Here is a 25,404-nt window from a genome sequence, read left to right as displayed (position 1 = left end):
AGTTACTATCAAGAGCAGAAACGACTAACAGAATGCAACCGCTGGTGAAATTTGATCAATGCATCGGATTTCATATTTTGAGGAAGGGTGATTTACAGAATACGTACCTGCAACAAAAATAAGAAAAGTGTTAATCGCCGAAGGGACATTACGATTTGCGATAGCAATAATGCCAGAGAATCGACCAAAGTCTCGTTTATAATCAGTTTCTAAAATCAGTGATTATTCGAAAGACATCCTTGTATGAGTCACAATTTCCAATCAAAAATAATCTTATCTATGTTATCGTTAATCATAATCATCGGGCTTACAATACTACCTGCGCCTGCGCCAAGCTAGCCGAATTGTACGTGATATCGTACACGTAATATATTTATGACAAAAAAAAATATCTACTAGTTGATGAAAAAATGTTAAGAACCGATTGTAGGTGTACTTGACATTGCCGAGGCATAAGAGCGCGATATAGGTTTTTCCGCAAATCTATATGAAATAAATAATGTACAGTTTATCGTACGTAACGCGAACTAATCACATACGTCATCGGGTACAAAAACGGAGATCATCCTGGGCTGTTTTCTCTTTCTTCGCGCCATCTTACGGCACTGCTGAAGCCAAGGCTATTGCAACGGCCTAATTCCACGCAGAAAAACGCACATGTAAAACCTAACCTAAACTCGAGGATGCACTATCACGCAACGAGACATTCGACTGGGAACTCGCTTTGCTCGCGAGGTTCGAGGAACGGATCATTTTCTTAGTCCTCGAGCACATCGGTCAGCAGGGTCAGCATTTGCATATACAATTCATGCTGATTTATGAAAATTTATGGATTCATTGATCGACGCACGTTCACGACCATTACTTCCGACGTGATCGATCCCTCAATCCCTCGTTCAATCGTTGCTTTCGCGACTTTCATTTACACCTCGCTGAATTTCTTCAATTTTTATGCGTCTCTATTGCAACGCGTCCACTGGACCATAGCTTCTTACGAGCAAGGAGAGAACCTTTCGAGAAAGAACAGCTCGATTTTCATTTTAATTTCGATGCAAAGTAGCAATAGGTATAGACTTTGCACACATTGTACATGATTCATTGCGTACACGCATCGCGACTTTTTTTCATATTGAGGAATACTTCGGTTCTATTGCCTAATGAAAATACGATATATTGAAATTCATTAACGCGATAATTAGGACGTGCTTACGAAGACGGCGTCAGTCTTGTCATTAATAATTCAAGTAAGGTAAAAGGTTCCTTTTACATATTAGCGCAAACGCGATATATTCTATAAAGTTCTTAGACGGTTCGAAAAAGTCAGTGAACGAGGAATACATGGTACCATTTGCAATAATAGAGATTTTTTTGTTATTTAAAGTTGCTCTTTTATGCTGCTGTTTTTACAGTTTGCATAAACCAAAGATATTGTTTTGTCTTGGCTGCAGTTTTATTGATCGACTGCAAAAATTTTGATCAACGATGATTTACTTGTGTGGCTTCTGTCATAATCATAACAGAGCACTGTGAATTCAGTTGTGCGAATATGAAAAGGTCTATTGACAGGGTATAGATTCTGGTATATATTCGTGAGGTCGGTCTCAAACGAGGCATTAGCTGAACTTTTTCCTCTCTTCTTCTTTAGCCACAATTACCACGAGGCCCAAGAATGACTAACGACGGTTTCGGAATTGGCACAAGGTTACCAATTGAATCGTGTGGATGATAAAGTAATGTGTATGTTCTTTAAAAAAAATATTCCACCATTCTCTATAAAAAATTACACTTTTAACATTCGAAATCAAATTATAAAATAGCCAAAGCAACAGAATTTTAAATTAAGTCCGTTTCCTCGTGTAAGAATAGTAAAGTATCGATATGCGTCAATATCTCTTATCAACAGCAAAAAGTAAATTGGTTGGGAAGTGAGAGAAATAAAAACAATAATCACACATTATTTATTTTGTTCAATATGCAAATTGATTTTGGCACAGCTCTGTAAAAAATAGTCCATTTGACTGTATATAATAACAGTGCCCGAGGATTTATTACGTTGAATGAAATTTCTTTAAAATTTACACGATTACTCTTATATTCTTCTTGTTTCGTGTAATTTTCAAGAAATCTTGTACACATAGGCGTTAATGCAGCTACACCAACCGGATTGACTTGGCACTGATTACTATAGGAGCTGGATATGGGTTAGTTCAAGTTAGACCTCGCATGAAAAAAATGCAACAAATATGAGTTTGCTGCGTCGCGTCGTGTGGAGATAATTGCAATACACTGGCAATTACACGTCGTACACAGGTATATGCGAGAACGAATGGAAATCATACACGATTCCGGATGCACTGTAATACTATCCCTTCGTCTCATTCGTGTATCTTTTTGCTATTTATTCCATGTATTGGATGAGCCATTGGGAAAGTATGTAGTTCAATATATGTTATCAAGCTGATATATTTGTATAATCAAGTCCCTTAAGTGTCAAGGAGCGAAATATACTCGGGTTAGAATAATTTATTCGCTGTTGTCAATTGCAGCTGCTCGCCTTGAGGAATAACACACTGTGCTATGTGAATTGAACAAAGTCTCACAACGCCTTTCCTGTTTTCATGCTTTTCGACTCAATCATTATAAAGCTGTTTAATGGTCGCAAAATATGCGAAATGATCATGTTGAAAGTCAACAAGAAGATCCGAGCTTTTTATCCTCTCTTTAAAAAGACTCTTCATAATTCCCTAAATTGCTGATAATTATGATAAGAAATTTTTATTCCTATTTGAATTTATTTAATGATTATTTAATTCCGATACACAATAATTCTTTATTATTCAAGTTTACTTATTATGCTCGTAATGATATTCTTTGGAATTTAAAATTATAGGAATACGATATTTCAAAATGATTTTCTATGATGTATTCATCATCCACTATTATTTTATCTATGAGTCTAATAAGGTTTAATAAGCCTTTTAATAAGCAAAAATAGCGTTGCACAATATTTTCTGCCTTGAGCAAAGTTCATAAATTTAACATTGTAAATAAAAACTATGAGAAGAAAAAATAGTCTAATTGATAAATAAGAAAGCAGACGCAATGCGATCAAGAAAATGGCCTTTTGACTTATAGGCTAGTATATGTATAGCTAGCAAAAATGATTTACGTTTATCGGTATGCATTCTTTTAATATCTAATAAAGAAAAAAAGTAATGACAGCAATACGTATAATGAATAAATGCATAAATTGTTTAAGTATATTGAGAGATCTTATTCGAATAAAATCCATAGCTATATATACATTTGCTTTTAATAACAGAAGAAAATCAATAAAACTTCGTATTTTAATGCAAAAAACGAATCATATGAAGAGCGTGAGAATAATAATAATCTCCTGGAAATTTCCTCGACGAGTGATTTTATACCTCGATTTCAATATATTATTTAAACTTTTTGTATTTGTAAGAGAAAAATCATATGAAGCAACATGACCATTGAAAATATACATCAGAAATCTGTGTAATCGGCTGCTGAAATTTTAACGGATCTAAAACTTGTGCGAAATTTCAGAGGATTAAAATACGAGTACGTCGGTCTTCTTTCTTAAATACATTTCGGGTCATCGAGCCCTCTCCGAAAGTCTTTCTATTTTCAGATAAAATAAGTTGATGCGCCGTTTTCGCACATTTGGTTAGGCCTGTGCCCTCTCCCCCCCCCCCCCCTTCTCCCTTTCCATCTCTCGTTTCCATCTACCGGTTAAAAATGGAGCCACATATCACACGAATTTTTTACATAAATATCGTCTGACGCAAATATACGAGCGAATTTGCCAGCGGTTGAGTTTAATGAATCTTTATGTTACATTATTTCGTCGTACTGGACTGAGATATTGTATTTATAATCAATATTTTGCATACAACTGCTGGTAGCGTAAATAAAACGAAACAAAGAGTTGTGGCTGTAAAAAAATGAAGTTACACACCTATTCAGTGGGAAACGAGCAGACACAAAGGCTGAATTATTCGAGGCATATTGCCAACCTAATTTTGCCAAATGACACTATCTCACGTGTTGCTAATGCCTGTAATAATGTCTATCTGCGTTTCTTGTGGCACGGTCGACCGCTTCTGCTTTTCTAGTCGAAGCGAAAGTCTAGGCCGGCTTAATTAAACAACAACTCCTTTTTTTGCATTCTTTATACCCTTTTATAAAGACGCATTCGAGCAGGATTACTACGCGGTGTTTTCCAGTGTCCACTTGACTCTCCATCTCTCCAATGCCTTATTATTATATCGAGGGAAACTAATCAGCTAACTTAGTCAATTGAGAGTAATCAATTACAGAATATGGTATAATGCTTTACAAAAAACTTTTGTTTACCTTGTTAATCAAAATCAATTTTAGAAGGACAGATATAATAACAGAGTACTGGGTTACAAATTCACATCTGGTTGAAAGGAAGAATTTTGAAATATGAAAATTAAATGCATTGATTTCCCTGTAATCTGCAGCATCATCACTCACTGTCTCGATTGAGATCATTTTCGTTTTCAAGATTCCGAAAGGTGACTGCTAATTTCAATATGTTATTTTCTTTGCGTCGAGACTAGAATTGATTAGCAAATCAGAACCGACTCGAGACTCGTGGAGCAGCGCAGTAAAACTTTCATGCAAACTTTTCGTGAAAACAGGCGGCTTCCTTTACCGAGAGAAGCTAACTGGGTAATATTTAAAATTGGCACGCTATCGTGTCTGCCTTATTCTTTGCGGCTTTTTCTCCTTATAGTTTGAACAGTATCGGGAGATGTTTTTCTCATTTATTCATATTCATACTACTAATAATCGTAATCGCTGCTTATTCGGTGTAACCAGTGTAAGTCCCAAGCACATTTTCATGTTAACGAGATTATTGTCCTCACTAGTGACTCTCCTAAGTAGTTATAGGCGTTCAAAGTTCCGTGCATTCATCAATTTAAAGCACCTATATACAGTGGAAACAAGCAATAGGTAAGAAAAATCCTTTAGACGAAGGACAGTATTTGCTTAAAGTCTTTTGAGCAATTGCTAATTCTGGACCATTTCTCGTCGTCTTCGTGGCAGTCAACGCGCATAAAAGATTTGTCGAGGGGAGCTCTCGTGGAGTCCTCGGCAGATCGGGGTCGCATTTGGTACTCGTTCCTTTTCTTCTTGTATACACGCACACGCATGAGTATATATGCACTCTACCATTCGATTATTTTTATAATCGAGGCCATTGCATGAGATTTTCCCTGAATTTTGGCAATCTTTAACAAGGATAAATTCTTCCACACTTCAAAGCGATATTTGTGTGGCGTTAGTTGTATATTATTATGATCCAAGCATTACAATATTCGTCATTACCAGTGTGTCACAAGTGTAAAATCATTAACCGGAACTATCCGCGTTGGTTATCTGTCTAAACTACCAGCGGCGATTAACCGTAATTGGTTTCTGCATGGAATACTAAAAAAATCGTCTTCCTGATTGGTTGGATAATAAATCAATGGATAAATGATAGAAATATAAATAGAATAAAAATTTCTCCTTTCTTCCACCTTGTTCCAACGAAAATTTTAAGACCCGATGAAAGGAAAAGTTAAAATAATATTAGATTTATGGTTTACGTTTCAGGGTCACTCGCCGCATTTATTTCATGCCTCTTTTTCTAAAAACTATTGAGACCAACGTGACAGTGGTTTATATAAATAGAATCCGTTAAATAAGGAATCGAATGAAAAAGATCCACGATTAGTTAACCCAGATGAACAAATCTGGATGGGCTGCATGCGGCACAAGGACGTCGTAAAGGAGCAAGAGAGATGTTTCTTTCGCAGGGCCATTAGAGCATCGTAAAAATACAGGTTTCGCGGACAACTGCGTTTTAGCGGTGATTTTAAATCTAAACAAAGATGGGATCACAGAAGTTTCGTGATTCATCCAGCCAACGTCAAATAGCACACGTTGAAAGAAATATTTTACTTTTGCAAAAGGAAAACTCTGCTCGAATCTTCTCGAAAAATACTTCGTTTTACAACTGTAAAACAAAGAAAATCTAATTTTGTATCTTCTTCTATATGCATTTCGTAGTAAAATGCTCGTGATTAAGGTATGAGTATTAAACGTGGTAGATAATTTCGTAGATTGTGGAGAAAGGCAGAGAGGACTGTGGTAACTGCAAGGTCGTCACAAGGATCCCACTGATGACGCTAATACGTATGCCTCCGGGTCATTTACATCTAATCTAATAATATGTATATCGCTGTCTACAATTATACTTTTACTACGGGTTTGACATTCTGGGTGTACATTTGGTTAAAGAATAAGCATTATATCAAGTAAAAAATACCAGGCGAAGAGATTTATACAACATTGTAATTCAAGATTGTTTAAAAGAGTCAGTAACAAATTATAAAGCTGGTTAAATTTATTTCATTATTATGAGATAGGCTGCAGTTTTAGCAAAAGCTTACATAGTTTTTATATACAATATTGCTTTGTGTTTTCAACCCTTTAATTATATTAAAAATTTGCACAATACATAGTTTTACAAGCAAGAAGTATTCGTTTAATATATTGGTATTTACATCATTTCTTTTTGTCACTAGTATTATATGGTTTAAGAATATTCCTTAAAATTATCCTAACATAATTAAAAGGTCAGCAATATTAGCGAGATATGAGTAGCAGTTAAACAAATACCTCTTGTGTAAGTTCTGCTGCACCGATAGGTTCAGCAGGATTTTCAGTCGAGTTAGGCGGATCTGGAGATGTCATATTCCTAGTAGGATCGGTCGAAGCTGGTATACTGGGTCCAGCAGTAGCTACATCTCTCCCAGCTTCTTCAATATTTAGTAAATACGCATGAACATCATTGAAGCCAGAGTTCATTCTATTATATCTCCCCAGGGAATTTAATTCTTCAAATAAGTCTCTTTCGTAGTTTAAAAGCATGGAATCTAAACTTTTCGGATGTACGTACATAGGTCTATGTACAATTGTATGCGCATCTGTATGCCATCCAGAACCATTATGCAGATCTAAGGAGCCTACTCCAATTGTGTGCACATCCAGGCCCAAGTAGGACTCTGGATCCACTCGTAGCAAAGAGAGGAGCAGTGCTAGCTGCAGCAGCTCCTCACGATACAGTTTCTTCAAACACAGCATCTTGATATCTTGAAAAATTTCTTTTGCAAAATGAATAACTTCCAGAGCTTGGCTTCTTCTTCGCTCTTCTCTCTATTGTCACAGATACTTGGTGTTATTATTAAGTACAAAACATAAACATTGCTGAAACAATGCTTCACTTGCTCACTTTAATTAAAATGTCAATTTAATATACTATTATTTAAACTTTGAACAATTTTACTTATAAGCTTATATAAATAATAAGTCTATGAGAGGTAGATATTTGAGAAATTCTATCTACTGCTTAGTTCAGTCAACAAAACATACTTGTGTATACTTTTGATTCTAACATGAAAATTCATTTTGAGGTTAGCGCGCACAATTGAAAGCTTTTTGCTGAATAACTCTTTCGACGACAATGACGTGTTTTTGATGAGCCCGATAAATGATGTTCGTTAAGCAGAAGAGCAAGAACGGAGGATAGAAGCGTTCCTTCTGATTGTCAGAATGAAAATAAAGATTTGGAGTGCTCTCGCTTCTCCGGTATAGGTCAGTTACACGAGTACAGAAATAACCTCAAAACACACACAAGCCACGTAAAACTTTCTTGCACTCTCTATCGAATATGTGGCGCATTTAATTAAAACCAAACTAATGAAGAATTCGCCTTTTTGGATCGATGTCAATCCTTTTTCGACACTGACAGTAGACAGTAGGAGGTAGCAAGAAGCTGTATAAATTTTGGAGCAAGTTGACAGCTCATCTATGAATACCGGTCCAAAAATTTAATGACTGTTCCATTGTAAATCCTCGAGGCTTGCGACAAGCGCCAATTTATTCCTTCACTAAACCATTATGATTTTTTGATGATCTTACGGCAATGCCAGTAAATACACTAATGCAACAACATACTTTTCACGGAGAAACGTACAAGAACACCTTGCTGGGAGAGATCGCTCACAAAATGTGACTCAGCAATCACTGTGGCAACGTTGTCCGTCAGGGCCGTAATCGCTCCAAATTTACCCCTATACTATGCTTCACCTTTTTCTAATGCTATTTATCATACTTCTACAATTGACAGATTCACTCACTTTTTCTTCAATTGTTGGCGTCCATTCATTTCTCTATTTGAAAATTTTCATTGTTCATTAATATAATTAATAAAATTTTTTACAAATCAGATGATTATGTAGCAATAATAGTAACGAAAAATTTGTGATGACTAGTTTGTATTTCTATCGAACTGCGTATAATGACAGCGCTGTTATTATTTATTATCACTGGCAATGCACGGCTGAGAAGCGCAATTCCTTCTCTGCAGTGCCGATAAGATTTCAGCGCGAATTTAGATTTGTCGAATCATAATACTAACGCAACAGTTGTTTCATAGTTCTTTTTTTTTTAAACAAATTCTTTTTTCGTTATTGGCAATTTGTCTCTGCTGTTTATCCAGTCTTATATTTTTTTCAACAGTATTGCGCAATGTTGAATCTTGTTTCAACATCCGTTAAGTACACGTGTCTCACGGCAAATATTGTTACGCTATCTTTACTATACGTTACACATATACACATGTGTGAATATAGTACATTTCCACGAAGAAAAGTTTATATTTAAATGTTGACGACAATTATTCATTACTATCGAGATTTAGATCAGTCTTTTGCAATTTCATAAATCTTTCGTTTCAGGTACAGCAGCTTTGCTCCGACCATAAACATTCTACCTCGGAATATGGCTAAAAAATATCTTTCATTTACCAAATTATCATATCTCCCTTATACCGCAAGATACTGTAGCAACCACTGATATCCATAAGTTCAAAACACGATAAGTGTATTATAGTTCGAAGAGAAAATTGATTAGCAAGTGGAAGGGGGAAAACGTCAAGCGTGTCGGTAAAACAGAGCAAAGATCCATAGGGTCAAAATACGAATCCGAGAGTTTTTTATTTCCTCCTTTGGAATGAAAGGCGAATCGAATTCGAGTTTAAAATTGAAAGTGGCATAAAGCAGCTGGGGGAGCACTTATAATTAGACAGATGGAAGCATCGTATGAGCGGCGCGCGAGTGAAACTGACGAAACGCGTAAGGAAATTTGCAGATACGAACTTTGGCCAGGATCACGTGATCGATGGCGCTGTTGCCATGCCTCTGGATCCAGTCTGTGTTACAAGTTATTTAAGCATTTGCGCGATATGTTAGCTATCACGAATGACGCGTGCACACGTACGTACGCTTACGAATTTCTTGTTTAAAGCTCACCTCGAATCTGGTCTTTGCTCTTTTCATTTTCGAGACTTCGATACCCGGTGACAGAGGCCGCATTCTGGGAAGATCCTCGGTAACGATCATAACTTGTTTCGATTTTGGCACGATCGGTGCAATTCTATATGCGCGTATTAAAGGAGTCGCGTACGTATTCGATATGCGATTGGCTGATGACGATGAAGCAAGAGAGCAAGCGGGGAACCGTCACTGTTGGTGACTGGTCACTGTAAGCAAACAAGTCGAACACGCACCCGCGTCACGCGCTCGGCTATCTCACTCCGGTTCCTTCGCTCTATCCGCGTCTCCCTCGTTTTGCTTCTGCAGTCTCTCTCCCTCTATATGTACATAAACTCAGCGCTCTCTCAACAAACTCTCACTAATTTCCCGATCGGCCTAACACGATTTCTTCCTGCAAGATTTCGTTCGGATGTCAATAATCTCGCACTCGTGAGAACGCAATCTTGCAAACCATATACATATATATATATATATAGACTCTTGTGCGACTAATTCACTTTCGGAGCTGTCGAGAAAAGGACGGACGCACGAACGTTTGACAAAGTGCATGAACCATTTAACCGCGATCAGACGGTGCTGTTGCGATCGGATAGCGCGCGCGGTCGCCTCTTGATTCTTCGATAAAATGGTTAGAATTTTTCCAACTGCGTCATGCCTCGTGACGTGCGATTGCCGCGCGATTCAAATGAGCCGTGTTCGCGCCAGATTTACCGATTTTTCAAAAACTATATCGACGCGCAGGCGCTTTACATTTGTATCGTCTATTTCAGGTGTATTTTCGTACTGGTACAATGACTCGTCGTCTATTATAATGACCCCCGCGTCGGAAGGGAAGGTGATAAACGTGAACTTGCGACAGACGGCGATCAGTAGCGGGCTAGTATTCGGGTATTGGCGCGCTTCGTAACACGTGACTTTCACTAGCTATGCGAGCTCTCGAGCGAGAGAGAGAGAGAGAGAGAGAGAGAGAGAGAGAGAGAGAGCCTGATCATAATATACACGAGGCTGTGGCCTGTGTGTCATAGCCGAAGCGCGCTTTCTCTCTCGCTGCGCGTTACCTCTGAGCTATATAGGTATATACATATAACCACGTGGGCGCCACGAGGAATCCCAAACTGCGCATACTTTAAACATATAATATATTTCATTTTTATACTCGGTACATGTTTTGTGTATTTTCCTTATACAACAAAATATCTATGACAACAGTACAGTAAATAATAGTACACGGTATACCGATAATATATTATACTATACTATAGGTATAGTTGTGAGATGCAAGACAGCCTTCTTTTCTTAAAATTTAACGGCGTTATTCACTTCCGGTTTCCTCATAAAATACGATAATAGGTATTTTTATTATTTTCGTGTCCAGTCTTTTCTCAATTTTCCTTCCCTTATCTTTTCTCCTTGCTATACTATATACGTGTCGATTTATCTCTCTGGCAGGTATTATACTTTTAGCAAAATATTCATCGTGTGTGTGATACGTCCTACAATCTCGAGGGACTTGTAAATTTTGCCAAGATCACCAGAAATACGTAGTACTGAGCTATGGCGCGCGCGATGAGAAAATGAGTAATCGTTATATATGCGTTATTACATGATAGAATTATATACTCTTTTGGACGTGTATGTATATATACTCGTGTAAAGGAACTATACTCATTACGAGCTCGAGAGCTTCGAGTAAAGCAGTAAAAGATCGAATTATACACAGGAATATAGTAATAACGTTACTTTCAAATACGTATTATAGGAATGAAGCATAGTAGGCCAATCTATGCTCCCATGTCCTTAAAGATTTAATGGACGTCTTTAGCGAAATATCCGGAGCAAACCTACTTGATTAATATTAACGAGAGAAAATTTCTTATTAGTGAAAAAATATGTTATTTACACGCAAGGTATCTAGTTGTGCGTCGATTTGTTAATACGCCGTCAAAGTGTATCAAAATCTATTTTATGAGAGGATGAAAAATTCAATGCCGTTATTTACAGATCTCTATTATTAAATATTATTCGCCTGAATTTATAAAGATTCGAAGAATACTATTATTGCATTATTCGTAATAATTTGTCAGGTGGATTTTGGACTCTCGTAAAAATGTTATTTTGAAAGGGGAGAGAGGGTGGGACAAGATTATGGGTATATAGAGAGTGAGAGAGAGAGAGAGAGAGAGAGAGAGAGAGGCAGGAGGAGGGGAGAGAGAGAGAGAGGAGAGAAAGCCCATTTTAATCGCGTGCTTATCAAAAGATTTCATTGTTGGCTTTCTCACCTTACGGCCAGTAATGTAAATTTTCGTGAAAGATTCTTCTAATTGTGTGCTTTGCTGCTTGCAACAACGAATTCTAGTGCAAACGTTTCTTTCGATCAACAAGTGCCATGGACTTAAGCGTATACGGTGTCAGAGTCAACTAATTGCGACAATTTACCATAAACAATGGCAGGCGTTGCGTCGCATAAAAAATAACCAAGAAATTATACTCAAACTATTACAGAGTATCTTGAAATCTTGTTTAAAAGAAGCAAAAATTGTTTTTCCTGGTTTCTCGATCGGTCTTGCTCTCATTTTCCATTATCGTAATTTTGGTGAGTTCGATTTCCAATGAAGCATCCACGATTGACTGCATGAAAAATAAAAAGCGTGTACTCGTTTGGAACGACAATTTCGAATCATCCAGATTTTTCACAAATCGACATGGATATGTTTACATTGATACATCGAACCCAGTATTGTTATTTCCCTATCTTATACATATACACAATACAAAGCGTTACGAGATTATATAAATCTATACATTTTTCCATAATAAAATATCCAATTTTTTTTTTGTTATTACTAAACCTACATTGCATGGAAAATAACCAGCTTTACGCGAAACGCATGCTTCTTCGCGTACTTTTTATTCTTTTTTTTAGCAAACACGATTTTTATAACACCAATCGTGCACGTCATATTTTTGCCCAATGTTTGCTAAAAATTCTACTATAAAGAGCTGGCTGTGGTTTACAAAAATTACCAATTTTATATTCCTCCATAATCTCGAGTAATCCTTCGATTTATACAGCTTTCTCAGATTTCTCGAAATTACTCCCTGTCCAACGTTGATATGCAACTTAAACATCTATAGAGAGTTGTGACCTTAGTACGATCATTTTGGCTCCTCTCAAATTGATATAAATTATAACAATTTTTATATTTTTGCATGGAGCTTTGAAGCTTTTGCATCGATCGCCAGCCGATATGATTGCTAATAATATACTAACGCGTTATGTAAACACCTCTATCGAAAGTTAGCAAATACATTTATCGAGGAAAAATAAAAAGCGATTATGTTTGTGTTACCAGGCATATCAGGATTCGTACGTAGATTGTTATTTAGTTTTCATAAAGAATAGTGAACTATAGGAAGATGAAATTTTTAACAACGTTTATATGTATACGGTGTCAATGCTCTCTCACTCATTCTGTTTAGGTCAAAGACGGTTGCCCTATATTTTTATATAATATTATTAACTTTAAAGTACTTTTGCGTTATGTTCTCATTTTTTTTCTCTTTTTTTTTCGAATATGTATAATGTACCGCGTGTATTGTAAAATAAATATTTTAGAAAGTGCGTATAAATTGGTGTGTAGATTATTTCGTACAAACAATATGCCTACCATCGTTAAGAGGTTGCTTTCCCTGTATTTAGTTTATCAATACATGCTTGCTCTCACTTACATTATTATAGTTCAAGCAACTTTTCAACGCGATTCAGGAAATTTTCCTTTTACCTTTAGCTTGTACCCACTCTCTTTAGGGTACAGCTTCATCCTTAATTAATAAGGAAAAGATTCTCTCTAGATTTATATATGTTCATTGACGATATCACATATAAATAATACAATCTTTACGAATCGTAGATGAAAGAACGAGAACGGCCTTTTGTGCGCAAGGTCGTTGGGCAGATTTTAATTTCCCTTCCTTGCTTTATAAGCGTTAACTCTTACGATTTTTCAAGAAGTTTGTCAGCCATTCGTCGACCATATCTGCATTCTGTTTTACCCAGTGGACGTTGAATTTGATAGTCTCCAAGCTTTGTTCCAACGCTCTTTGACCACTGCCTACGTCAATGTTCTTAAAGAATTCCGACACCTAATTAATAAACATGGAAAATAGAGGAAAACGGTTAATGGGCATAAATGTATTCCCTAATAATATATTCTATATATGCCATAATAATAGATTGTCCTGTTTTAGGGACTTGAACGAAATGAGTCATACCTCACGATGATCGTAATCCGTGAAAAATCTGGACGTAACAGTAGATATTAATCCACCTATGGTATGCGATCCATTTCCGAAGAGTGCTTGAATTTGTGGCCAAAATGCTTTCAAGTGACGCCAGGCAAGATATTGTCCATCGGGATTTGAAGCTACAGAACTAATAACGGCTTGAACATCTTGCGGCCTTACGGTTTCACGGTCCAAGGAACGTAACAGGTAACGTTGTAGGAGCCATGGGTCAGAGGTAGCTCCCAGTGCATGCAGCATAACTTGTTTCTCACTAGGAATCTGAGTTTTCAGATATGTTTTCCAACAATAATTCCATTCATCCTCACCGCCAAATTTAATTCCTGCAAATGTTACAACAAATGCTTAACAATTGCAATAAGAATTACATTCGATCACTGGTAATTACCTGCACCATAAACGACGTCCCTGATATTTGGAGGGATATGTTTGCCCTTCAGCATCCAATTATCAAAAAGTTCTCTCGCTGGTTTTGCTACATCTTCTAATTTAATTTTGACTGCAGAGTTTAGGATAACGATTCGCAATAATCTAAAATGAAAAATGGAATTTATAATAAATTAGGAAATCGGTAATTGGTAATATTGCAGGTTTTGTCAATTGATATTAACTTTTTCAAATGAGGCCCTTCGTCTGTCCAGCCAACATTTTTCGCGATAGGTGTCAATAATCGCTTTAAAAATATATTGTAACGTTTGAATGCTGAACTTTCACTCAGTCTTGCTTTCCAAGAATGTAGATAACCTAGTGCTGTCGCCCAGGGCACGTAATCCGTTTCGTTCAAAAGATAGAGCGATAATTCTAACGGTATTGTAGCATTTAGTTCACCAGCTTCGCATAAAGCAAAAGCATCATCGATTAAATTGGCACGATCAGCTGGATTGAACTTTGTATGATTGTTTAGCAGGGTCGTGATAATCGACGTCCACATCTCCTCGGAGTAAGTGACTCGATAGAATCCACTTTGATTGACATTGCATTTCACGTACTCAACTTCACTCGCCACTTCAAACGAGACTAAAAATGCAATAAAAAAAAAAAAAAAAAAGAAAGAAACATTCAATATTTCTATTAGAAATATATTAATAATAAATTTTGGGAAATTATATTAATATCGACTCACCATCCGTCAGATTCATCCACACATTATGAATGACATCTGGTTCCTTGTCAGTGAAATAGCTCAATGGAACGTACCATTTATAGTTAAAGGGAGATTTTGGTAAAAGTAACTCTGAATCGTTTGTAGAAGGCGCGATCAGTAGCCGCTTTTGACTAGCGGTAACAACGTTGTTTTCTCGACTAATTACTATCACCGGGTATCCCATTTGTTGGGTCCAGGTATCCATAATTGCCTGCAATTTAAATATAATGTAATACAACTGAAAAGTTTATCGTGCCACAGAAATTATTCGATTAATTAATTTCATTTACTTTCACGTCAAACGTTTGATTGGAATGCTTCGTGAAGACTGCCCAGAAATCATTGGTATCGGCGTTTGCGAATGCATGTGACTCTAAATAATCATTGAGTCCTCTCCTGAAAATATCCTCGCCGAGAAAGCCCTCTAACATATAGAGAATGGAAGCACCTTTGTTATAACTGATTGTGTCGAAAATAGCTTCTATCTCTGTGGCATCCTTAACAGGTACGCTTATCGGGTGGCTACTGGCCAAAACATCCAGGTCAAGAGCAGGTTGCGTTTTATACAGAATAAATTGATCCATCATGCTCCATTCCGGTGAAATATGATTTACACCCTTGTACTCGAAAAAGCTGGCAGCTCCTTCGTTCAACCATAAATCATTCCACCATTTCATAGTGACCAGATTGCCGAACCATTGATGGGCCAATTCGTGGGCCACAACTACTGCCACCCATTCGTGAGCCGAGGTCGATGTTTCCGCGGGATCGTACAATATTGACGTTTCGCGATACGTGATTAGGCCCCAATTTTCCATCGCACCAGAAGCAAAATCAGGTATGGCGATTAAATCTAATGGTATTATCGATCAAAATATTATTAACGATGCAACAAGGTATGTTTTGTGTAAAGTGAGAGATTTGACGTCATACCTTGTTTAGGCAATGGATATTCCACTCCGAAGAACGACTCGAAGTAATCCATTGTACGTGCTGCGGTATCCACAGCATACCTTGCAAGTGGAAGCATAGCTTCAGGTGCATAAACGCTCACAGTAATATTTTGCTTGGTCAATGCTGAGATTCTTTTGAAGTCGCAAACCACAAATGCTACTAGATAGGTGGACATTTCGACGGATTCTTGGAAGTCATCTCGGAGCTGTGAAAAAAAGTGTTATTGTTATAGGCATGTTTGTGAGCGTTTAATTTGTTTAAAACTGTATTTGTATCTCAACTAATGATTAATTTAAAAATATGTCTCGCTTACCAGACCAGTTCCCATATAAAATCCTGCGTCTTCCGTATTTACGACGGGCATATTACAAAGTGCTATATGAAATCTGTCTCTGAATATGGAAACTTTGAACTTTGCCTTGAATTGAGGTTCATCGAAGCATGGAAATGCCGTGCGAGCGTACGTTGGCTCAAAATGCGTCGTAGCTAGAAACCTATTTGGAAGAGTGAATATTAATTTTTGTAAGTCACATAACTCTGAAATATATAAATGAGGCAGGGTGTTTCAGTGATACATGACACTGTGAACGAGAGGCTCCTCGTGTATTTACTGTTTCTCAATTTGTAATTATATTTAGGCCAAAGTTTATCCTTATATAGTTATTAGAATAAAGTGGCAAAAAGCCCTTTGATACATTTTTACTGAAAGTCTCTGCATTAAATTTAAATTTATTATTGATAATTTTAAAGAACAAAGTTTTACATCGAAATATGGTGAATAGATTTTCTAATGTCGACTGATTTAAGGGATCTCTATAGTTAATAAAAGGTCTTGGTCCCCGAAACACACTGTGAAGCATGCGATGATTCTTTTTTAATATTCCCTGAAGTAAAAATTATTACAATTCAGATAACCTCTTTTCACCATCAGCGGTGACATAATTGCTGAGATAGAGGCCTTCTAGCTCACTCGAAAGTTTTGTCGCGAATCTTAAATGTACCGAGTAATTTCCTCGTTTACGAAATTTACTTTCTTCTAGCTCCAAATACAGCTGTTGATGCTTTCGGTACTCCAATAGTTTAGCAATTTTTAATCTGTGGCCTTTGCGATCCTGAACCATCTACAAATTTGTATATAACGCTTATTAGTATACAAAAGATAGCAATGACCATTTTCTGACATAACAGTTTTACTCGTACCTTTTCAATTATTGTCAAGTTTTTACTGTGGAAGACTATAAAATTGGTCTCTTTATCGACGTAAAATTCAATAGTGACCTGGCCTGTAATTAAATTTAATCATTATTTCGAGAGAGAGAGAGAGAGAGAGAGAAACAACAAACGATCAAGTTGTAATTGCAACAGGCAAACTTACCTCTAACATCTAGAGTAGTGAGATTTGGGTGGATGGTTATATTGTACCTAGTTGGATGTGCGAATGTAGGTAATCGAACGCTATTCCATGGGAATACCTAACAAAGTAGTAGTACACGATGATCAGTTTTACTTGGACAAAAATATCTTCTACTTTGTAACATAAACAATAGTTTGATCACATCTGTCAACACAATAACAAAATTTGACGAAAATATAAATAGAAGTAAAACATCGAGCCACGTTAATGGCCCGTTTTATTAAAAGCAGAAATAAAATGGATTTCCAATGTTATGCAGGTAAAAAAGTAAGTCGGGAAATAACGATTGAATTCTTGACAGCGTGTGGCTTATGCCTACAGCCATCAATCAGGGACGAGGAAAATCGAAAAGTTTCAAGAAGAGCAACGACAATAGCTAACTTTAAGCGAAAATTATACATTGACGCGTGAATGTTTATGTTACCTCTCCATTTGTCGCCACAGGTTCCCCATTATAATCATCGTCATCGAGCTCCAAGTTAGCTGGCCTCTCACCAGCACAGGGGCAGTCTAAGAATATAAGCAATAGATTAGATCTTTTGTGTGTTATGATTTAATTAACAATAATGACGTAAAATAAGGAATGAATTTCCATTACCATTTTGTGGTCCCGCGAAGGCAATGATCAGTGATATGGCAAAAAGGATTGCGAAAACGAGGCTGGCTATGAAGAGAGCCTTTTTTTGGGAACAAACGGCGGCTGCATTGTGCTCGTAGATACTACGCTTGTGCAATCCTGTGTTGCTATCCTCTGTGAATTAAACATTCAAAGCATCATAGTCGATGAGAGTTGCAAGAATTCTGGGGGAAAAGCGCTTTGCGAGTCTTCAAGTCAATTCAAACTACACCCCATTGAGGAACAAAGGGTAGAAAACTTGCATGTTCTGCTTTTACCCAGTTGACCCAAATTTCAGCCTACTCGACGACAGTGTATAATGCCATTAATTATTCAGACATGGAAAAGCTGTCGCTTCTATTCACCTCTCAAAACTATATAAGAAAATTTTAATTATTATACAAATGCAAATGTAAAAACATTTTTCCAAGAAACTTCTAAGCTGTATTAAAATTCAACAAAACGACCTTGAAAATTGCAAAAATATAAGAGAATTTGAGAGAAATGGGAGAAGAGTCCGCGAAGGAAAAGGGAAGGGATAGAAGGAAAGGAGAGGAAGTGGGCGCTTCCAAAGCCACAGGCGAGTGTTAATTCGAAAAATCAGAGTCAACGCTTGTATTGATCGTACGCACGTGCTTCTCGCAAGGCCCGTTGGCAAATCCGGGAAAAGGCGATTTGGACAATTTTCTGCAGGGGCCGTTGGGACAAAGGAATAAATTAGGGGTAAAATTAGAAGAGTTGCGAGAATGCAGCGTTTTTCCGACTCTACTCGAGCCTATAGATAATCGCTTAAAGAGGGAAAAAGTATATAAAGGCGCGCGTTATGCTATAGAAAGGGGTTGCGTAGCCGGGGCAGTGGTTGGCGAGGGATGGAGGAGGGATAGGGGTGAGACACGAGCGAACGTCAACATGAGAGAATATATCGTTTGCTCGTACATAGAAAATGCCGTTGTGGGATTGCTGCGTCGGTAAAAATTTACAGTCTCACCTGTGAGAAAAGCAACGTCGTCCACATCCTGCTCGCTCATCGCGAACCGATCAGCCTGGGATCTTCGATAGACGAATCCCTTTACCTGGCCATCGGACGAGACATACGAGATTTTGATGAGGGGCTCTCTCTGTTCAGCCAGAATTCGAGTGGTCCGCGCGTCGTCGCCTCGTGGCTTCGAGCTATCACGAGTCAAATGCGAAACTTTTTTGCACGGATTTTTTCGCCTGGGGGAGGCAAAGCTTCCTCGACGAACGGAGAGGAGCTAAGCGCGCGCGCCAATTCAGTAGCTGCACGGCTCTGGGAAAACGGGGGAAACACCAGGGACACCCGGAGCACTGAAGCAAAAAGTAGCAGCCGCTGAGGACGAGCGACGAATGCTGTTGTATACACTGGAACGATTCCACCAGCCAAAGCGTTTTACGAGAGGCCTGACGCCATCGGCGAGTTTGTACCGCGTGTCGTGTCTTGACATTTCATTGGCATTCGTGCCTTCGTTACAGCGACTGCGGAATTGGCCAGAAATGGCGGCTTCCCGAACCCCCTGCTGCTAGCTGCTATAAGCTCGTGGCGCGGCCCGTTTACGAGGGTGGATGTACACTACCCCACGCTCGAGGGTGGTTAGCCCTCGTCAACTACCCTAGCGACATCTCACGCGCTCCCTCTCATACGGTTCGCTTTTCCTGCACTCGTACTCGAATGATAACGTTGCTCGATTATTAAAATATATTATTCCTGCTTCTTTCTTTTATGTTGTATATCTTATACTGTATATATTCCGCGCAACGTTTAAGTGGTAATGCAACTGGTTCTTTACTTGGGCTACTCTAACCCCTGTTTATAATGGAAAAACAGGTTTCTGACTTAACTTCGGTGCACTTGGGGCTGGGTCTGTAAACTCACCGGAGTTTGACGGATTGATTATTTTTAGAAAAAAAAAAAAATTGCTTTCGCGTCTGTTGCTTGAAAATGTATGATATAGATGTAGATTCTTATTGTTCTTGGCAATTCTATCCTTTTTCGATGCGAGGCTAATTTTTATCATTTGTAAATTCTAATCGGAATTAGTTTTTGTAGTTCTTTAGTAGTTTCCTTCGACGTACAGAACAATTTTAATTATTTGCGGCTATTAAAGTAACGGAAATGATCAGAGTCGTGTTGTTGGATGAGCAATTACAGCAAATTATCAAGAAAATTTATCCGACGAGCGATAATTTTATTTTATTGCATTGTAGAGTTAAGAAACCCGTGTTACAGTGATCTACCTAAAGTAATCGACGAAAGAATTTTCTATGAAAAGACTTTTTTTTCGAGGCAACAGAAAATTTTGGTTACTGTAGCTATGAATGGCAAAAGCGAGAGACAGAGGGGTTGTGGAAAATCACAAGGGGAATTGATGCAAGGGTAAGTCATAGAATGTTAGTGGAAGTGAGACAGTCGAATAGCAGGGAGGGGGAGGGGGGTTGGCGACTGGATTGATGGGCAAATCGATATATAGAAGAGAGCTTGAGTAGCTTGTAGCTTGCGTTGTTGTATAAATTATTGCGAATTTTTCAAGTTAACTAAATAGAAGAAAAACTTCAACCAAGTTTTATCAAAGATATGAATTGTTCGCCTTCAATTCGAAACCTTTGCGAAAAGTCAAGCTCAACATGTTGAAGGAACAGAACCTTGTCCGAACTCTGACAAAGACAATTATAGTAGCAGGGTCAATTTTCCTTCCGTTTCCTTTTCTTCGTATTATTGTCAATGTGCTACATTGTACAACACTATATTTACGTGTTCCAATTACAACCATTTACTATTATTCATCGTTAATAATACCATCGCGTATGCCGTATTGCTAATTAAACAACCTCCTGTTAGAATTTAATAAGTCATTATAACTGTAACCGAATGGAATATATCCACAGTTCAAATTCATTAATTTTTAAATACCTACATACAAATTAGCAATTTAGAGCGTCACTGACCAGTTAAATATCAATGATTTATTCTTGACTATCTCTACATATTTAAATTTGGGCCGAATGTTCAAGGAATTGAACTTTTGAACTTATGACCTCTGCTATTTGATTCGGTAATATCTTACGCGCATCAAAAATAAATGCACAGGTAAAGAATTCTCTCATTTAGCTTAGTGCGCGCTCGATATTCTAGCGTACCGAAATAAATTTCATCTCTTATTACTTTGATCCCTCCACCTTTTCCCCATGGAGAAATGTGTTCTTTTTTCTGGAATAACTCATGGTTGATTGAAAAAGCGATGTATTTTAAACATTCAAAACTTGTGACTTTTCACGAAAGTCTGAATTAATTCTAATATATTCAATAATATATCTACAAAAATAAGAGTATAAAAGCTTCTAGACTCGTGACACGCAGGGATGTAGATGCAAAAATGATGACTGCGAAGCTTTTTGTCCCGCAGGGTAGAGAAGTTTTATTTCAACAGTAAAACACACAGACCTGAGTTGACGGGTACCTCGGTCGTATTGGCTGTTCCATTTTGGCCAGGACTCCTCGAACTGGATGTTCTGCCGAGGGGCTCCATCCGGATTGCCTCGCTGCTCTCTCTTGTTGAAGTTTGAGTCGGCATTTTGCACCGACTCCTCTGACACTTCTTTTTCTTAACCCTTAAATTTCTTTAGTATCTGCGAGGTTAGCTTTCTTTAACTTCCGGCTCGTTGTCTCACATAGCCAGCAACACTTGTTTCTCCACGACGATCACCGCGGATGCACTTGCCTCAATGATTACAATGTGCTCATCAGTCGCATCTATATACTATTCTTACGTGTCTTTGCGTTCTGTGGACTGCTTGACACTTTGGCGCGTCTTCTCGTTTATATAATAATATTTTTAAATATTCTAATTCGAGTTATTCTTATTTTAATTTATATTTTGGCAACGGATTGCTTCATCGTACAGCATATAGCTATTCAGTTATGCGAATAAAAAATGAATGCTTCGATTGTTCTCTGGTATATTCTCACACTCGATACATGCTATTCGGCTCCAGTAGTCTGACCTATTTTCTCGTGGTGTTATTAAGAATATCTGCCAAGTCTTTCTTAGGTGAGCAATAAGGAAGACGCATAATTGTGATTGAGCTTGTAGCAGCACTTCAATGTACTCTCCTGGATAACTCTTGAAATCTTAATTACCTTGCCCATCGATCTTATTGACAAAACATATGTCTTATATTTTACGCAGAGTGGTCAATTTATTTATCTCTATTAAATTCATGTTTTTTTTTATTGCTTGCCATTCGGTAAAACAATTGCTTTATTGTTAAGAAATGTCATGGATTAATTTGAGCAACTATTTGTAATGTAATCTTTATCCATTGCTATAGGATCTTCTGGAACACCTGCAATAATTTAAGGAGAACCTGTTAATTACTGTTTGGTCAATCGCAGAAATAGATGTAACAATTAAGAAATAGTTACATTTTATCCAAATGGTAAATTTAAAATTATATATAGTTCACGTAACTTATGTGCTATGCGAAAGTTAAAAAACTAAATTTTATACGGGCCGTGATATACCCACATGCAAATTTTAATACAACCTTACATATCCTCCTACTAACTTTTTTAACGTAACGCTCTCGGCTTAAATGGGCTGTTAGGTTATATCTCGAGTATTTTACGAAGGAGTAATAGCTAACTATATAGGTATATTATATTCGTTAAACCTATAGGATCGAGATTACAAGAACTCTATTTTTACGATATAATTAGATTAATAAGTCCATCAATCTTGTACAACTGTCAATCATTTCAACGAAATAATAAAGCAACTTTGGACCGTGCACTCGTAAATTAAGTAATACAATATGGTGCTCTTAAAATCCTATTATTATACTGTTTCATAAGATTTGTTTGTAGCGCACTCGGTAGTTTATATTTATATACGAAGATAATGCTAGCGTTAAATACATTTAAACTCAGCATTAAATATTATTCCTTCTTTTTTTATTAATAAATATGTAATATTTGATGAATTTTCTACATATTAAACTAGGTTAGCTCGTTAGCTCGTAATTAGAATGGTGGATGAAGTTTCAACTGAGATGTCAGTTCATAAACCACTAATTATTATTTCAAAAAAATAATATTAAGAAAATCTGTTATTCTTAAATTTACATCGTTTTATTAATTTAAACATATAACTTTGTTTTTATTTAAACCAGCGCGTTTTAATTACTATAAAATAGGAATAATTTTGTATCAAGATATAAATTTAGTTGTTTACGAGAGTCAAGTAGTCTCAAAGCAATTTAAATGTTTTTCCTATAACTTAAGTAGAAAAATATTCATCTAAAAATATGTAAGATATAGTTAATTTAACCAATGCAACAAAATTATAATTGAAATTCTAAATATATATGTAGGTTTAGCTGCTCCAAATGAATCCTTCATAAATTATTTTGTACATAACTGGTACCTAGAACATGACATGTAATATATAGATCTGTTGCTAGATTAGTATAACAGTTTGGGACATTACTCTTCAAAGGACTGTCGGTTCAGAATTGCTATAGTCACATAATATACCTTGGAAGCCTTGCGTGACGAAGAATCCTTCGTAAATTCAGGACAACAAAGGAGGATATCCAAGGCAATATTTAAGTGTCTTGGTGGTCACGTAAAACGACCACCACTGATTTATAATATGTATTTTTAGCTTCGTGTCAGACTAAGCACGTGACAAGTTAGATAATTATGCAATGAAAATTATAAAAACAACTCTTTATTATTTAAGGTTAATAGTAAAATTACACAACAAGTTGACGACATTATATATACATATATATATTATAAAAAGAATGTAAAAATTATTTAATTAATTGAAATATTTCAATTTAAAATTTAACCAGAGGCAATAAATAATTTTTAGAAGTGAATATAAGGCTATTGTGAATGAATAGTTATTCCCAATTGTTTTGTGAAAATACAGCAGATAAACGCTTTAAAACTGAGTGGTCTCAATTATTTTCGAATTCCTGGTACATTATTGGATATATGGGCGAATAGCTTTCATAATGAAACCTGTACAGTAGCATAGGCTATATCAAAGTTTTCCCAATATTTAAATTGCTTCATTTAGAAAACAAGGTTTCATTTTTATGTGCATTAAAAATTTGTTAAACCTTTTAATTAATGAGAACATTAGAGAAGAATGAGAATTCGTATAAAACAATGTATCAATAAAAAACTGAAATTTATGTTGGAAAGGAAGACAATACGTGCTAAAAGCTAACTGTAATTAAGAATCAAACCTGTGTCATTTATCAAATATCCAGAATCAATCGAACACATAGTTTTGGCTAGAAGCCGGTAAACCCGACAATTGCGCAATTTCACTGAAGAAAATCCAGTATTAGGACGGGTGCAGTTAAAAGTCCCGTTAAAGCACAGCGTCGGTTTTCACACACTAATTAATCACTTTCACGAGTAGTCTAAGCAGTCTGAGCTGACTAGGGTGGAGAGACGAAAAAATTGTTTGTAAGCGCGCGAAAAAATTGTTAGCATTGCAGTCTTAAGAAGAGTATTTGGGAAGCTCGAATCGAAGTGGGAAGCTTTCGAAGCTTGTGGATATTTTATCGTAGACGGCTGATTGGAATTTGGAGGGCTGGATGGAGAGGTTTGGCGAGCTTTCGGTGTAAAAGGGCAAAGGACGTTGGCGTTTATTTTTTCAGATCCAAGTGTGCGTATTGCTGGACGTCTTACGGTTGAGCGTAAGCTGCCGGGCGGCAAGGCAGACAGACACTAGCAGTTAGCAGTAGCACTACGAGTAACGAGAGAGACAGAGTCCCGTTAAGGAGTGCGACTGAGTGAGTTTCCGGACGCAGGGAGGCGCGTCGGTCATGATCAGCCACAGGTTGCGCCCGCTTCGTTCACGCAGCCGGTCTTTCCATCAGTAGCGGTGGTGGTGGAGGTGGTGGTGGTGGTGGCGGTGGGGCGGCGGGGCGGCGTCGGTGGTGGCGCGGGCGGTTCTACAACTATACGTTCTACGTTGGCAACGCGTCAGGGGATCGTAGGGCGACGTAGGGTATAGTTCTTCTGGGGGATGCCTGCCTGCTCGTCTTCCTTCTGCCCCCACGCTGCCGTACTTTTTCGAGGGTGCCATACACTCCAAGGGACTTTCACCATAGGCGCCCAACTTTTCAAATCTCTTTCCCCTCTCTGAAGAAATTCCCTAGCTTATACCTACCTTGATCTCATTCTTTTTCAAACCTGTCCTAGATTTTCTCTATCTTTCAATTACCTCTTCGATTATCTATCCAAAGCATGTGAATAGGATAACAAAAAGTATAAACTTTTTTTAATTATTTCTTTTTTGTGTGCATTCACGTATATAATAAATAATATAATGAAAACAGGTATTGATCATTTGTTTGTTTCTTTACTAATCTTAGTATTTGGTTGACGAAATTGTTCAAGTTGACGATGCTCCCAATCGATGCATGGGACAATTGCCAAATGTCGAAACGTTCACCTTTCTTTTTATATTGCTTTATCTGATAGTTGAATGATTTT

General features: G+C 37.2%; 2 protein-coding genes across 9 annotated transcripts in view; both read right to left on the bottom strand.

The window, feature by feature from the left end:
* The window catches only part of cnc (cap-n-collar), a 72,194-nt gene extending 62,151 nt beyond the window's left edge, over positions 1-10,043 (bottom strand). Inside the window, exons 1-2 of one of the 6 annotated variants that reach the window (XM_066742419.1) lie at positions 9,417-10,043; positions 6,724-7,260 (exon numbers count right to left, since the gene is read on the bottom strand). In XM_066742419.1, coding sequence (XP_066598516.1) covers positions 6,724-7,260; positions 9,417-9,506 — 627 coding nt within the window. In that variant the 5' untranslated portion in view covers positions 9,507-10,043. Of the gene's footprint in view, positions 1-539; positions 651-6,723; positions 9,309-9,416 lie in introns of those variants that run through there. The other 5 variants (XM_066742417.1, XM_066742418.1, XM_066742422.1 and 2 more) reach the window with 5 other exon arrangements.
* Positions 10,044-10,570: 527 nt separating this feature from the next.
* LOC136782763 (endoplasmic reticulum aminopeptidase 2-like) lies at positions 10,571-24,670 on the bottom strand. 3 transcript variants are annotated; one of them, XM_066742425.1, is made up of 15 exons: positions 24,144-24,670; positions 21,328-22,229; positions 17,853-18,005; positions 17,679-17,764; positions 17,216-17,312; positions 17,041-17,123; positions 16,744-16,961; positions 16,154-16,334; positions 15,820-16,045; positions 15,177-15,739; positions 14,866-15,097; positions 14,354-14,759; positions 14,131-14,273; positions 13,713-14,065; positions 10,571-13,583 (listed from the first exon to the last, which is right to left on the bottom strand). In XM_066742425.1, exons 2-15 carry the CDS (start codon positions 21,455-21,457, stop codon positions 13,428-13,430), a joined length of 3,027 nt encoding a protein of 1,008 aa, XP_066598522.1. In that variant the 5' UTR covers positions 21,458-22,229; positions 24,144-24,670; the 3' UTR covers positions 10,571-13,427. The 3 variants fall into 3 exon arrangements, with proteins under 3 accessions (XP_066598522.1, XP_066598523.1, XP_066598524.1); XM_066742426.1 differs by having other exon boundaries at positions 16,756-16,961; XM_066742427.1 differs by lacking the exons at positions 21,328-22,229; positions 24,144-24,670 and adding an exon at positions 18,859-19,427.
* Positions 24,671-25,404: the final 734 nt, after the last annotated feature.

The sequence above is a fragment of the Prorops nasuta genome, unplaced genomic scaffold (assembly GCF_024137725.1).
Source record: "Prorops nasuta isolate Cenicafe-Biocafe unplaced genomic scaffold, Cenicafe_Pnas_1.2 PNAS00030, whole genome shotgun sequence".
Lineage (NCBI taxonomy): Eukaryota > Metazoa > Arthropoda > Insecta > Hymenoptera > Bethylidae > Prorops > Prorops nasuta.
The sequence above is the reverse complement of the archived record's forward strand: the minus strand, read 5'-3'. Positions and strand labels throughout refer to the sequence as shown.

What these genes read in the sequence shown, in the direction of transcription:
- LOC136782763 (XM_066742425.1), bottom strand. Translation starts at nt 21,457, where the DNA reads ATGCCGACTCAAACTTCAACAAGAGAGAGCAGCGAGGCAATCCGGATG. An exon ending in GAAGGGCCTCATTTGAAAAA is followed by an intron (nt 14,274 to 14,353) that starts GTTAATATCAAT and finishes TTTTCATTTTAG; the next exon opens with ATTATTGCGAATCGTTATCC. An exon ending in CGGATTACGATCATCGTGAG is followed by an intron (nt 13,584 to 13,712) that starts GTATGACTCATT and finishes TTTATTAATTAG; the next exon opens with GTGTCGGAATTCTTTAAGAA.